This window comes from Mizuhopecten yessoensis, unplaced genomic scaffold (assembly GCF_002113885.1).
Source record: "Mizuhopecten yessoensis strain PY_sf001 unplaced genomic scaffold, ASM211388v2 scaffold4511, whole genome shotgun sequence".
Taxonomy (NCBI): Eukaryota; Metazoa; Mollusca; class Bivalvia; order Pectinida; family Pectinidae; genus Mizuhopecten; species Mizuhopecten yessoensis.
Genome location: NW_018405583.1, coordinates 126,522 through 141,708, shown reverse-complemented (window position 1 = coordinate 141,708; position 15,187 = coordinate 126,522). Strand labels below are relative to the sequence as shown.

The 15,187-nt window shown below is 35.3% G+C and overlaps 1 protein-coding gene across 1 annotated transcript; it reads right to left on the bottom strand.

The window, feature by feature from the left end:
- Positions 1-4,969: 4,969 nt before the first annotated feature.
- On the bottom strand, positions 4,970-14,954 carry LOC110449144 (deleted in autism protein 1 homolog). Its single transcript, XM_021495791.1, has 5 exons — positions 14,868-14,954; positions 13,117-13,863; positions 12,012-12,134; positions 10,400-10,577; positions 4,970-8,377 (listed from the first exon to the last, which is right to left on the bottom strand). Exons 2-5 carry the CDS (start codon positions 13,816-13,818, stop codon positions 8,013-8,015), a joined length of 1,368 nt encoding a protein of 455 aa, XP_021351466.1. The 5' UTR covers positions 13,819-13,863; positions 14,868-14,954; the 3' UTR covers positions 4,970-8,012.
- Positions 14,955-15,187: the final 233 nt, after the last annotated feature.

Sequence of the window (15,187 nt, the reverse complement as noted above, 5' to 3'; positions counted from 1 at the left end):
CCAACTCGTCCGGATTGTCAAATTCCGCATTAATGACTTCCAATTAGAGACTTACAGAGATGAGCATTGACCCTAGTACACGCCTATATACTGTAGCTTCAGTACGATCCGCCTCAGTGGTTAACCCTTAAGGACGGCAAAGTAATTTGCATAATTAGAGAGTCGGATGTTGTTGGTGTTTGACAAATATATTCAACAATGTGACTGGGAGCCCGCACACCATACGAGGCCTAAAAAGAAGCGCTGATATTTGTACAGTATGATGAGAGTTGGACAGGATTACTGCCGGGTCTCCGGTTCTCCAAAACGTTTAAAATTACAAAAGTGACAAAAACAAAGCTAATAAAAATCGTCCACCTTACATTTAAAAAATAGTCACATCCTGAAACATGAGGTTTTACTCATAGCATGTGTTTGGTGAGACTTTGCGCTAGTAAGCTCTATTTTAAAGTATATCATGCAAACACAGGTACGATTCATCTTTAAAAATATTCTGAACACCTGGCCATAATTTCTTAAATGAATAAACCTGTTTATCATGTATTTAATAAGACAGCATGATATAAAACCTTTAGCAAATCTCAATTAAGACCCTGTCAAGTTTTGTCAAGATAATGATAGACATTTTCTCTAGTCTAAAGGTTAAATAGAATACTAAGTAGTCCCCTGAAGAAGAAATCTCAAACCCCATGGTAGCCTGCATCTTCTACACAATAGTATGTCAAAATTATAATCGTAGACATACGTTGATATGCAATATTATGTCATTTTACAATAAAATGAATAGAGAATATTTTTTCAACTACCCTGGTTATAGCACATGTGACGAGTTAGCAGATTTTACCTGTAACATGTATATAAAGGCCCATTCAAAGACAATGACCAGGTCCTGCTGTCAAATTTCTTCCATGCTTAATAATTGCCCGATGTGAAAATTATAATCTTTAACATGCCTGTATATGCCATATTGTAATTCTGCAGTAAAGCGAATAGAGAATATGTTTTCAACTGCCCTGTACATAGTGAGTTCATTTTACCTGTTATATAAGGGTCAATACAAAGACCATGGCCATTTTCTGCTGTGAAACTGAAAGTCTCTTCCACTCTTCCGTTGCCTGATGTCGTGGTGAACACACTGGTTTCGATGACATATTGAATGCCGTGAGTAATAAGACATCAGAAATAGTGTTGTCTATCTAAAACAAAGATGGTGCCCAAAACATTCCTCTATGTTTACTTGTAGTTGTCCTTGGACTTCCCTTTCGGTAATGAACACAACCTTCCACATCGAAACTTCCAAAGCATTCATACACAAACAGTAGTTATTAAATGCTTTTCACAATTCCACTTTAGAATACAACTGTTGCTTGTCTGAAGTACTTCCATCTCTTGGAACTTGGACATTCCAAGGCTCGTATCCTCCCAGGTTGTCAATCCTCTTCCAGACAACACAATTCCCTTGTTATGCTGTACACATGTGTTGACGCTGTTGTTTATCTTCATGTCCATCGTCATAAACAATGCTGTTTACATGTCTTTGTCAACAGATTTCATGCATTTGTCTCTGTTTATTTAGATCAATAGATAATCGTCTTACATTAAAGGATTATTCTCTCAGACTCATTGTGTGTCTATTCAATATCCTCCAACGTACCTCGTCATTCTCTTGACCGTTTTCTGATGAGCCTTTTCTCTCGATTCTCCCTAAAACACCATAAAAGTGATATTTTAAGTATCGGGCATTGCACAATGTATTGGATCATTTGGAAAAAATACTCTTAAATACCCGAGATTGAGATGGGCAGTGCCCAATCTATAGCTTGTGACATCATTGGTGTTTCAGTGTAAGTGCCAACGCTCAAAGAGTATCTTTTTAGAACTTGATCACTCGACTCCTCTCTTATGTCTCAATGCTTGTATAACATAATCGTGATGGCAAAAAAAGTCAAGTTAACTGGTGTAAGGTAGGTCACTATTAGCTTGTCCTTGCAGGACCACAGGCGACCCAAGTGATAAAAGGTTAATCCCCTAACACTTCTTGCTCTTGCGCATCTTCCGGAACCGGTACATAAGTCTTTGTCCAGTATTTGAATTTTCTCTGGCATTTCTGTTGTGTCATCCATTATGATGATTCTTTTTGGATTATTTATCGCCCTGAGGTCTCATTCAAAAGGTATACAATCCGATAGACGGCGTTCTCGGAGAAAAACCACCAACCTACGGCCAGTACCTTGCAAATGCCCCACGTAGGCCTCGAACCAGCGACCCAGTGATGGGAGGGCTAGCCGTACAATGTACAAAGACTCATTGGTACCTCCCATAGCAATCATCTTAGTTCATATGTACACATAAAACTCTGTCATGTCATTGATTTATCTTTATTACAAAATAAACGTTTGTTAAAATCCATGTATACAATCACACGACTTTGTAGAACGCTTTCATTGACATAAAATCAGAATTACCAATCACAGAAAATTAAGTAAAACAACTTCTGACTTCAATTACACTTATCATGAATTCATCATGGAATCAATAAAAATCAGCATGTTTTTGGTTATACGATTAAAAAGTTGACAAAAAAATACAAGCCCTTGAATCTATATAATGAACTTTTGGTTTTCTAAACAAAATTTCAAGTTCATGTGAAACAGAATTTTAAAGATTTGTAAACTTATGAACTCTTCATTTATAAAGACCTTTTCCCAATTTTAATTTAACTTTATCGATTTTAAACCAATTACAAAACAATTTTGATCAACTTATATTAATCACTCTTGTCTGCCCGGATAGTAGTGCAAAGGGGGCCCTATGTTGGAGGAAACTGGAGTACCCTGAAAAAAACTGTGTGGTCAGGCATGTGACCTTATACTTTTCCACGTCCAATCGGGAAATTAAATCAAACACGGATCGTCTTGGTGAAAGGCGAATGCGCTTTTCACGACCCAAATAAGTTGGATAAATTTACCACATAATGTAGCCAAGTTATAAACACCCTATATCAAGTTCTGAAATTTCAGTTTAATAGTTGTTACCTTTAACGTGTGTAAGAAAGCTAAATATACAGAAGGAAGTCGAGACAATCCAACTTTATAAATGATGTGATCATGGACCAGCCTTCCCGATATAAAATTCGGTAATTAAATCCAACGAAGCAAACTAAAAACATGTTATATTTTCACGATCATGTTACATAATAATGGCTATAAAATATACTTCCTGGCAAAGTAAAGTCTTTCTAACAAAATAAATAGGAGTAATCAACAAAGAGCCTTGATATATATATAAAGTCATTTTGATTCGTTGATTCCTATTTATATTTTAACCATTTACGATGCAATCACTAAAGTTAGTGAAAATTATGATGAGGATGTCATCAAGTGGATTTCATGTTCTTATCTCTTTTTTTCTGCAGGCAGATGTCTTTAGGTATTCACCATTAGTATCCACAATGCAGATATACACATTTGGATCATTACCAGCGCAGAAAATACTCTTTTATATGATTTATCAGGCCATCTGAATACACTTCTCAGACAATTCTGAAACAATGACGAAACTACATACAAATGCATATATACATGTACATTTGAGTAAAAGTGAAAGTTCATTCATATGATAATATCTTGTTTGAACCAGTTCCTTTTCGTCTAGTGAAATATTTGTTCGGTTTCAATTTCTGCCCTTAGCAGTGAAATAGTTTGTACAGCCAGAGCCGCATGTACTACACTCTGGCTTTATATGTCTCTATTACAGCAGATGTTTTATATAAGGAGGGGAGGTAACTCGTAAAGGTGGACGAAAACACGAATCTGTATTCATGAAGGCTTGTAGACTATGTATGCATGTTGACACATGTAGATGTGCATGCATGCAAATGAATGTATCTTCCTTTTTGCATATGATATATATAAGATGGTATGCAAGAAAATGGATATAGGTTTGATATTTTACGAATACATGTAAATGAATTTATGTGATTTGTACAGTCAAATTTAAACTGTTTATATATGTATGTATTATATAGTTGTGGAATGAAAATATTTTGAAAATAAAAATGAATATATTTGATGTTATGTCTTGTCTTGAATAACCTCTTTTCACTGACAATCACTGACATTCTCAAAGAAGATAGAAGAAAAAAAAAAAAAATAAAAATACATAACTGTATCCTAATCACAACCATAAATATGCAAATCATTAAATTATTGAAAATAACAAGTGAGTTAAACTGCAACAAATAGTTGCTTGTATACCTCTATAGGAATGAGGAATATATATAGATGGGAATTAAAACCTATATAAAGTCTTTCAAATACATTGATATGTGAGAAAGCGGTTTTCATTGAGCAGGCACTTCACAAACATGAACTTCTACTACACAAACACACAATGGACAAAATAAAAAAGTAGGTACGATTCTGAAATTCATTGATACAATCAAAAATTTTAAAATTCAACTGCCGTCATAGCAACAATACAAAACTATTGAAAAACATTTAATTCCAGAGCACCAACAAAACTTGACATATGATTAAATATTTAGTATCTATGAGTCTAAAATATTTAACATCTCTGACAGGGCTTTCAGTGTTTTTGACACCCCAAAATGAGCTTTGAATCTTGGGTTGTGAAGGACAAGTCTATCCTACACTTTGACTCTCCAAAATTCAGGAGGAGTTAGTTTGATTTTTAAAGTTACTAAATATCAAGGGTCAAATGCAATCAGTCATTGAATGAGCCAATACAATCTTCTACCGAGAGAGATGTGAAAGGTTCTACAGGTACAGTTCAAAACTTGTTTTCATAGGATTTACAACACTTCTTATCAGTCCCGAAAGAAGTCGTTGTATGCATGGAATATTCAGAGAAAGTGTTTTATCTCCTGCCCACACAACTCCAACAACCCAAGTGGAGTATAAATTGGTCTGGGGTGGATGTTGCGGTATCTGTGCTGTAGTATTCAAGTGAGGTGGTTCTATAAATGATGCCATTGGAAGCACAGCCCCACTACAAACAGAACACAATACATCTCCAGCACACAGCAGGCATACAAACAGAGGGATATATTAGCCTGGTGGCATAGGACTAGTAGTTAGCACCTGATAAGGCAGCTCCTGCGAATTCCTCAAACATTGTATTGATTAATGTATATGCTAATTGTATCAATTGTATATCTTTGTAATGTAATGTAAAGCGCTTGGGGGTGGCTTATTCTAGGTAAATAGCTAAATAGGGCGCTATATCAAATGTTTTATATTATTATTTATTATTAGATAATGCACTATAAGACACTATAGCTAATTCTTTCCTAAATAGCTTTGCCATATAATCTGATTCCTTCATGCTCAAATTTTGTGCAACTTTGCGAGGTGAAATATATTGCGCTCACAAGGGTATTTTGCATTTGGGTCTTGGGATTTATTTTAAGTGTTGTATCAAAAAATCATGAAAAACGATATCAAATAGGTATTTCATCGTCATTATTCTTTGCATATTCATGATATTAATATTTGCTGGGTAATTAATATTGCGCTATCTTTGGTGACCACAAATATTGCAAAATTGAATCCCCTGCAAAAACTATGGTATGAAACAGAGGTACCGTTATAAGTACTATTAAATGGGCATACAGAACCAATTCAAAGAACCTTCAAAGACAAAAACTGCTAGCCCAAGAATTGACAAGATTAAATGACTATGTACGTAGAGGATATCCAAATGGAAATTACAGTTTACATCCGAAGATCATTCATTGGGTCGATTCAGAAGTTTAACCTAAGTAAGACCTTTAATTAGTGCTATTAACAATGTTTAAAAACTAACTCACAGCTAGAAATGTCTATAAGACTGAGTACCTTAGCTCCCTGGCCCGTACGTGGGTAAACTGATGACAATGAGTCTTTTTACAAAATAGCAATGGTTGACGTATAGCAAGTGACCTTGGCTTGACATGGACCTTGATACCCTGAATGTGGACTCTTTCAAGACATACTCAGACTTGATCTTTGTATAAACTTTAATGCAAATCTGTTAAGAAATAAAGTTGGTAGAGCCGTGACCACAGTGTGAATGCACAGACTAACCCCCATTCCCTATTTGCCTATAAAGACACTATATCAGAATATAAGGGGCGGGGCTAAGTCTGTGCATTGCCCCTGTGGCGGTGACAATGAACTATGACAAGGCAGGACGGACATAGGTAACAGTTTAGCCCCCACCCCCCTCCACTCACACATACACACCCCACCCCTGTTTCCCATTTTTATGAAGAGGCATAAAAACAAAAAATAAAAAAAGATGATCAGTCATCATCAATTGAGTATCATGGTTCTCCAAAAGACTAAAAGAATAAATAAAGGGTTTCAAGTTCATAATGAACAGTGGGATGGCAGAAATAAACTACCTGCTAAGAGTGTTGAATCCTATAGCAGTATAGGAGAAATAGAACCCTGGCTAGGAGTGATGAAACCTAGATAATGCATAGGAGAAATTTTCCATTTACTAATGTTCTGGAACAGATTGCCTTTACTTTCAATGCTAAATATTATGTAAAATAGTTGTGACTAAAGTTTTATAAACTAAGGGCCTGTTCATTTTAATATGTGGAACAACCGGTTTGTCTGTTTTTAAATGCGACATCTTCGGGTATAAATCCTGACAGACCTTGAAATGTTTATGCAGACCTCACAAGGCTTTGTCAAAGCTCGCCAGAAGCAGCATCAGTTTACTATACAGTAGGTCTGACCTTATTTCAGTAACGAACAACTCTAGTCCAACCTGTTCAACCGTTTGGATCTGGATAAATGAAAGAGATGATTTACACAATGACCTTATTGTAATAATTATAATTAACATCATTCTCTCTCACAATAAAAATACAACCATACAGCTCTGATACGGAAAACAGGAATCACCATCTACAACACATTAGGTCTGTACAACTCTACACTGGAACTCAATTTTCTATGATACTAATTCGCATCTGGATTTGTTCATCCAATCAGCCTTTAAAGATATTAGAGACTGGTTAGTCAATGTCTCTTGAATGTCTCTCGCAATATCGATACTTTTCATTATAACATATTAAAAAACTTTTTTTTTTTTAACAAAAGCAAAAATTTAAAAAATGATGTCATCATAGTTCAAAGAAACAGTAAAAAACAGATAAAAAGTATTATTTCAAAATTTAGAAAAACATTGTAATATATTGTGAAACGTTTTAAAGTATTGTACATAATATGTACATTTGTATATATCACATTTTTTTTTTTAGTATGGCAATATATATGACCCTATAACAAAAAGAGTATTTTCTTAAAACATTAAGTAGATTGAATTAAAATTGCTGTTAATCTTGTTATCTTAAATACACCTTTTTATTAGAAAAAATATATTCATCAAATAAAATAAGTTGATACTCTCAGAAAATCCATACTTGTTACAAATGTTTTTTACAAAGAAACATTTTTCAGTTATCAAGTTGTGGACTGAAGGAATTGATAACCCCAACGAGTGATGGATGTTTTAAATGTTTTGAAATGCATTGGAAGAGCCAGGAAAAAAATGATGAATTTCAAATATCCTGTAATTTCTAGTAATGAACAACTGTATTATTACTGAATAATTTACGAGAAAATTGAAACTGAAAAACTGTAAAAATTGTATTGTTGATATGGATATATAGCTATTGGCTTAAAGCATGTTTCTGCCATTTAGAACCAGATGCTATTTGGACACCTCAATATTATTCTGACAGCTGACTTTACTGACTCGGCACACTGTGCTTTTTATTAGCGAGTTGTTTTCAGCGGTTTAGAGTCGAGACACTGGTCATTTGAAATTCGCTTGACAAAGGAAACAAACGTTTCAGATGCTTGCAAAATAAGTTAACAATTACTGATTGTGTTCAAAATAAGCTTAGCACTTTTTCTTCTAGCATTATTTTTCTTAATAAATCCTTATACATATGTCAAAATAAAAGAATAAAATTCAGATTGACACAACTTGTCCTAGGTGATACGATGGGCTGCATCCCTAGTATCTTCAACGTTGCGTAAATTCTCCAAGGCATGAATAATTTGTTGCTTGGCTTTAATGCGACCTTCAGCTGTTGTAGGATGTACACATTCATTAAGCAAGTGTTCAAGGTCCCAATCATCCACTGCAAAGTTCGGCATGTCATGCAGGAGTCCACTCGGCATGCCCAAGTCTTCCTCATTTGCATATTTTGATAAAAGGTTTCTACACACGGCATAGTAGTTTAGATCAGAATCCATTCTAGAGCACAAATCTTCTGTTGAGAAGGTCAGACAGTTTTTTCCATCGCATTCGTCAAAACTGTTTTCATGTAGTTTATTCCACACAGGTGTCTTCACTGCAAAATCATAATTAAATACACACTGAATCAGAAATTTTAATAAATTTTACTGTCATGAAGTATTTCATTCAAACATTCAAAGGAAATTATAAGTTATTCCTGCAACAGAAGAAAGAGAAATGCAATGGCCAGACCGGGGTTCCAACCCGGACCCTCTGAACTCTAGATGGATGCTATACCAATTCAGATACCTAGTCGCCGACGATACAATATAAACTCAATTTTTACAACTATTATGAAAGAAGAATGTTCAACTTATATGAATCACTCTTGTTTATTAATGACATTCATAAACCAGCTGGGTCAGGCAGTGACCTAATGCCTTTCTATGTCCGAACAGGGAATCAAACCCCAGCCATCTTGGTAAAATTCTAAAAACTTTTTACATGGACAATAATTTCCCAATCTAGACGAGTGAAGGAAATATTTTTTTGTGGAGTTTTAGTACAGAGACGGAACACTTGGCATAGATAGTGTCAAATAGTCAAATGAATATGCTTTATACAGCGTATTGAGTAAAAACTGGTATATGTATTTTGTTAAACAAATCATCAACAAAGATATTACATGTATGACAAAATATGTTTTTGAATTACTATTGATGTAAACGAAATGTTAGAACCACATAACCGCTATTTCATGATGACATTATGGTTAGAAAGTTTATTATCAGGGCTTATTTTCACAATTGACATATTATTCTGCGGAGCATTAATTTTGCAATTACAATTCAGAAACATAGGCAGACATCTTGAATTTCAAATTACCAAATAAATAACTTTATTAAAGACAATCATAAAATGTTTTGGCAAAATTTGGTTGATATTATTGGGGTAATTCTCAAGAACAATTAGGAAAAGTTAAAAGAGAGAAGATTTAGAGGAATGGTGACCAGAATTTGACGCTAAGTATTTTGTTACCAATCTCTCGTCCAGTTTGTTACTACACTTTGGTATAGCACTAAATAAAATCATACATAAAACTGATTCATATCAAACAATTAAGTTGGCACTATTAATTTTGTAGTTATCTCCCCTGGAGTCTGACGGCTCTCAGCATGAAAGGACATAGGTTGCATCCCCCTTGTATGAGGCATGTAACCAGTATGCTACTACTACCATGCAATTTTAAAACACAGTTTTTGGTGGCAAGTAGTTATATACTAAACTCTTACTGCCTTCTGCTGAGGGCACTACAGTATCATCATGATGTTGCAAAAGGAAGGATTATCACCCAAGCCATAGAAAACAATAATAGGTAAACAGTATGTATATTGAACATAAAATTATGTTTATTATATATTAATGGCCTTGACCTCTGATATTTGGACCTAAAAGCTATCCTATCAAAATCTATCATTATGAACAGATATGCAAAGAGATGTGTTTGGTCAAAGGAACAAATTAATACATAGCATGAAATCATATTTATAGTTAAAAGTTCTTGACATTATGATTTCAGCAGACATCTAATTGCAATATTGAATAATCCTCTTTCGGAGAGCACCAAGAACAAAAGGAATAACAATAATTCCACAGACACTAAAATTGTACTGAAGGTAGCCTGAGTTTCCTCTGGCCCTGACACCTGACTTAAGACATTTTGACAGATAGATGTCTGCCCTGACACCAGGCTTAGACATTTTGACAGATAGATGTCCCACACCAGACATCTATCTGTCAAAATGTCTATTAAGTCTGGTGTCAGGGCCAGAGGAAACACGGGCTATACTCGAAGCAATGATTTTTCCTTCAGTGATTAGCTTATAAAACGTTAATAGAATATCTTACCTCCTTACGGCAAAGGTAATAGGTACGAAATCTGAGGGTTGTAAAACCAGAAAAATCAGGACTTGAAAACAATATTAAAACAGACTGACAACATTTTCTAAATTTTGGTAATTGAGAATACTTTCTAAGGTAATGGTGCCAGAGCTTTGATAAAGAAAATGGGGAAGCAATTCTTTCTATATTGCCTAAATATTCTTGAACAAGAGAAAATTAAAACAAAAATAATTACATCTTTGTATGGCTGTCCTGTCAACCACTATGATATTCTCAAGGTCGATAAGCGTAACTTTCCCTGCCTCATCTACCACCAGATTTTCGTAGTTAAGGTCAGTCATGTACAGGGCGAAGTCTTGACCACTGTTGGTCAGTCTGTCTGCCATCTTCATGATCTGGTATGCAAGATCAGCCTGTAAACAGAAATTGTTATAATAGTTGAACAGGTATCTGTAATACAATGCACCAATTTAACAGAGGTTAAAAAATGAGGATAGCAAAAATGATTGGTTAACTATCAACCGTTACGTATATACCATTGTGGAGAGTGGAGGGTGTCTAAAATATACAATCCCTTCACGTTATGAATATGTGCTGGAGTTTTAAGCGTGGAGACCTTGTGGCGTTTTATGACTCTAGACGATCTCCACGTTCCCTCCACGCTGTCCAATGGTGGAGTAGCGGTGTAGTGTGGAGTCATGTTCCATCATGGAGTGCTGGTGGGGGACTGAACGTGGAGTCACGGTAGCTGACAAAAAAATACCACCGTGAAACGTGGGGATCGTATGCCTCCACGCAGTGTGTAGTGTATGTTATGCTATGACAACGCAAAATAATTAATTTTGACATGAAAATTTTGTAGTGCATTATCAACCCCCCACAGAATTTCCCAATGGGGGTCATGACCCCCATTGGGAGATTCAAGGGTTAGCAGGTATGCACGTGTCTTTCATCCACCTAGCCACCTTCAGTACATACATATGTATGGGTTTCTTTTATCCACATAATCCCCTCTGTGCAACATGTTTGTGTTTCATTTTCAATTTGTTACAGTTTATTTTTATTTGATCTATATTACTTACTGTCCATTTAAAACTGTATTAGAGTTTATAGAAATACAATTACATGTATGTATAGTAGTATATCTTATAGCATCCTTGATACTCCAGGGGTTACTCTCACTTATGCTCTCAGCAGCCCTGGAATATGTCATATAGCAAATTGAAGGCATGAAGACAGCTGTTAGATGTCTCAGGTAAAAAAAATACCTGACCAATTGCTAGGCTGAACCCTGTCTTTTGAAGATTACAAAGGAGTGACACCTGACTTCAAAGCCAGTCAATTTTACTGTTACAGGACCACGAGATTCATTTGATGTACATCAAAGCCTCAAAGAATCAAAATAGTCTTCTTGTCTCATCCACAAGGTGGCGCACAGCTGAGCCTTAAATTTTGCTATGACATATTCCAGGGGTGCAGAGAGTGTATGTGAGTGTACCATCTGGAGTATTGAGGATGAGCTTAAAATAAATGGGTAGAAACTATATAAGTTTTTAAATACCTAAATTTTAAAATTTATGTCACATGTTCTTTCCATTTAGAAATTGTTCGATTCTCTCTTTATGAGATTGGGCAAGAATTACTTAATGACATTACTGACTGGGCTGAGATGAGGTTGTTTTAGCAATGTTCATGATGGTTTCTTCTTTAGGATTGCTCAGCGGTTATAATAACTACCCATCAATCATACTGAATATATGTTTCTGTTAAAAAGGGAAATTACAATATAATTTTAGTCATAATCGACACAGTATTTTGTAACTACTGAACACAGAAAAGCACTGTACCCTTTTTGGCCAGGGAGCATTATAGTACTGGTATAGAGGATCTCCTTCATAGCTGACAGCAATAAATCTCCCACAAGCCCCAAAATATTCAGGAAACGGCCAACCTTCTGAGGAAGGGAATGTCTGAAACCAAATATTAATTTATCATATGTCATTTGTTAAGTGTATGACATCATATGAAAATAATCAGAAGCTTCCTTATAAAAAAGTATATTTAACATTATAAATACATATAGCTACAAATTTATATCAAAACTTGAGTCACGGAAAAAAATATTAATGTATTCTAATTTTAAGGGAAATCTTAGCCTGTAAATTCTGTTAAAATATATTGGGCAGAAACTATTTTCTCAAGTAAATGTAACATTATATAATTATCTATCACATGATTTCATAATGAAAATTTACTGTGAGCTGAACTTTGTCCATCCAGATAGGTAAGTACATGTACATTGTACCCATCCAGATAGGTAAGTACATATATATTGTACCCATCCAGATAGGTAAGTACATGTATATTGTACCCATCCAGATAGGTAAGTACATGTACATTGTACCCATCCAGATAGGTAAGTACATGTACATTGTACAAGTGCTAACTTCCTTAAGGCTGCCACTTTTGAACACAGTATCAAACCCTTTTCTTCTTTTATACAATTGATAGTTTTCAGGATGACTACATTTTGGTCCATCACAACATACATTACTTTCTGGACAATAGTTTAACTTCCCTGAATTTCTATCAATTATCACAAAAAAAATATCATTTTCACAACACAGCTATTTGAGTCTTGGTCTCAAGCCTTAACAAGTGCAACTCAGGGAAAATCCTGGAATTTGAGAGCAGTGGGCCATTTTCAGCAATTTTTTGTCAATATCAGAATTAAGAGGCCATTCTATGTAAAATTAAAAGAAACATGGAACATGAAGGGGTCAATATCAGTTTTGAGGGGTCAATGGCCCCCTCCAGGATTATCCCTGCACATTTGAGAACAACTTTATCTCTTAGTATCGAGAGAGACTCATCAACATTTTGAAAAAGATGTTAGGACTTGGCAGAAAGAAAAAAAATTAAGAATTCATTGAACATATATAACATGTATACCTGGAGCATCAAGGGCTCCGGGTTGGTAATAGCCGTCACATAGAGTTGTAGCTTGTCCCTCGTCATCACTTCCGGGTCATCTGGTTTCAACTTTTCCTTGTAATTTTCAAGCACTTTGTCGATCAGATTATATGTTGGACATGAGAACATGGATGCTGTCCCTTTGAGATGCTTTGGCAAAAGTCCTAGACGTCGAATCTCGTCCCCAGTATTTGTTCTCATCAGGACCCGGGCAACATCACATCCTACTGGACGGACAGCATCTTTACATAACTTCTCATCAATTTTATCAAGTTCTTTGTCATGAGCCAATTTTTTTAGAACCATGGTATGTCCGAGGTGTTCATGTTCAGCAAAATGTACATTTTTTATATTTACAAAGTCAAGAAGTCGAACCTGTGACCAACCTTTTAATTTGATTTGACTGTCTTTAAAAGCCGGACACAGACTGTGTCCATAGCAGGCAGGGCATTTATCAGTCTGGAGAAAAGCGTCATCCGCTAAATGATTTCGAGTAAGGGACAGGATAAGACTGCCATAGATATACATTGATAAAAATAAAGTCGACAGTAAGAAACATTTTGTTCGCCATGATAATCTGCGGATGGTTGCTGCAGCATCAGACACTACTATACGGACATTTCTCATTGGATGACCTTTGTTTGCCCCAGCGCGTCGATTTCTAACATGGTCTGGGATCATTATTTCAGCTTGCTAATTGAGAGTTCACATCAACATTGACAGCATCTATGAAAAGAGAAAAATATCAATGCATTAAACAACACATTGATCACAGCTTAGTCCATTCACAGGGTCACGTTACAAATGTCTGAAATACACATATGCTATACTGATACGGGTCACAACACATATGTGTGTTGTGACCCGTATCAGTATAGCATATGTGTATTTCAGACATTTGTAACGTGACCCTGTGGTCCATTGGTCAGTAATCTCTCATCAAAGTTTTATAAGGAAAGAAAATGCCAAAAAGTGTGTTTTTTATTTTTAAATCAAATTAATTATAAAACATATATATCTAGTTTAAATCAAACTCCTTATAATCTCATTGCGAGGTTATACCAGATAATCTCATTGCGAGGTTATAATTATAACAGGTAGGTGCAATCCAAGAAAAAAACACATGAGACTGACCCCTGGATTACAATGTATTCAATGCTGAGACCTGTCAGTCAGTTTTTGTTTACTTTGTGAAATTTAACAAATATGAACTTGATACATGTAAAGCAATACAAATAGTATGTCTCTGTAAACTTCTTGGTAGCGGAGTACATATAAGGAATGATAAATTTTCCTAACCTTGTTTTAGTCAATCTAGTCAAAAAGGTCTTAATCCTGTTGAAATATACGGTTTTAAGGAAAAAAATCCTTCTACTGAAAAAAATGCATTCATAATGTAGTTCATAAATATATAATATGGGTGTTGTGTAGGATGAATCCACTAACCAAGTTTATCCGAGATATGCCCTATATTTTTAGGATCAGGTCATTTTTACTGTATTCTGCTACCCAAGGATGAAGCAGGGAGACGGACGTTTCATTTTTAACTGAACGATGACTCCAAATCTAAAAGTTCTCCTTTAAGCTGATCTAATCAACCAAACAATGCTGAAATACTATCACCGTTACGTCCCTGTCCTGTATCAGTGTAGTCTGTCACTGAAATATCAGGCCTTTTCAGTAACAGTGACGCCTGCTTCTGACACATCAAGTGCTAATTATGATCGTACCTGGGTTCAACCCGCTTGAAAAACGTAAAACGACAGGTATTTCGGGCTGGAAAGGTTGAAAATTAAAAAATACTTTCGTACAGTTCCGCGTTGATCTGTGTTAATAGCGAGCTTAGCATTTTATTATTTTCCCCCAGTTAATGCAAACGCTAGTGCGATCTACACTTGATGTATAATATAAAACCAGAGACGTGTATATCCATATAAAATCAATATGCAATATTTGATTTCTCCGGATAAGTCAGTAAGCGATAAATTAATATAATTAATTAAACTGGATACTAACTCCAGGAAAATATCAAAATACCACCGATCAACCA

Excerpts from the sequence above, each read along its gene's own strand:
- LOC110449144 (XM_021495791.1), bottom strand. The coding sequence starts at position 13,818 with ATGATCCCAGACCATGTTAGAAATCGACGCGCTGGGGCAAACAAAGGT. Across the intron at positions 10,578-12,011 it reads ATGCTCCCTGGCCAAAAAGG|GCTGATCTTGCATACCAGAT; the intron begins GTACAGTGCTTT and ends TTCTGTTTACAG. Across the intron at positions 8,378-10,399 it reads CAGGACAGCCATACAAAGAT|TGAAGACACCTGTGTGGAAT; the intron begins GTAATTATTTTT and ends ATGATTTTGCAG.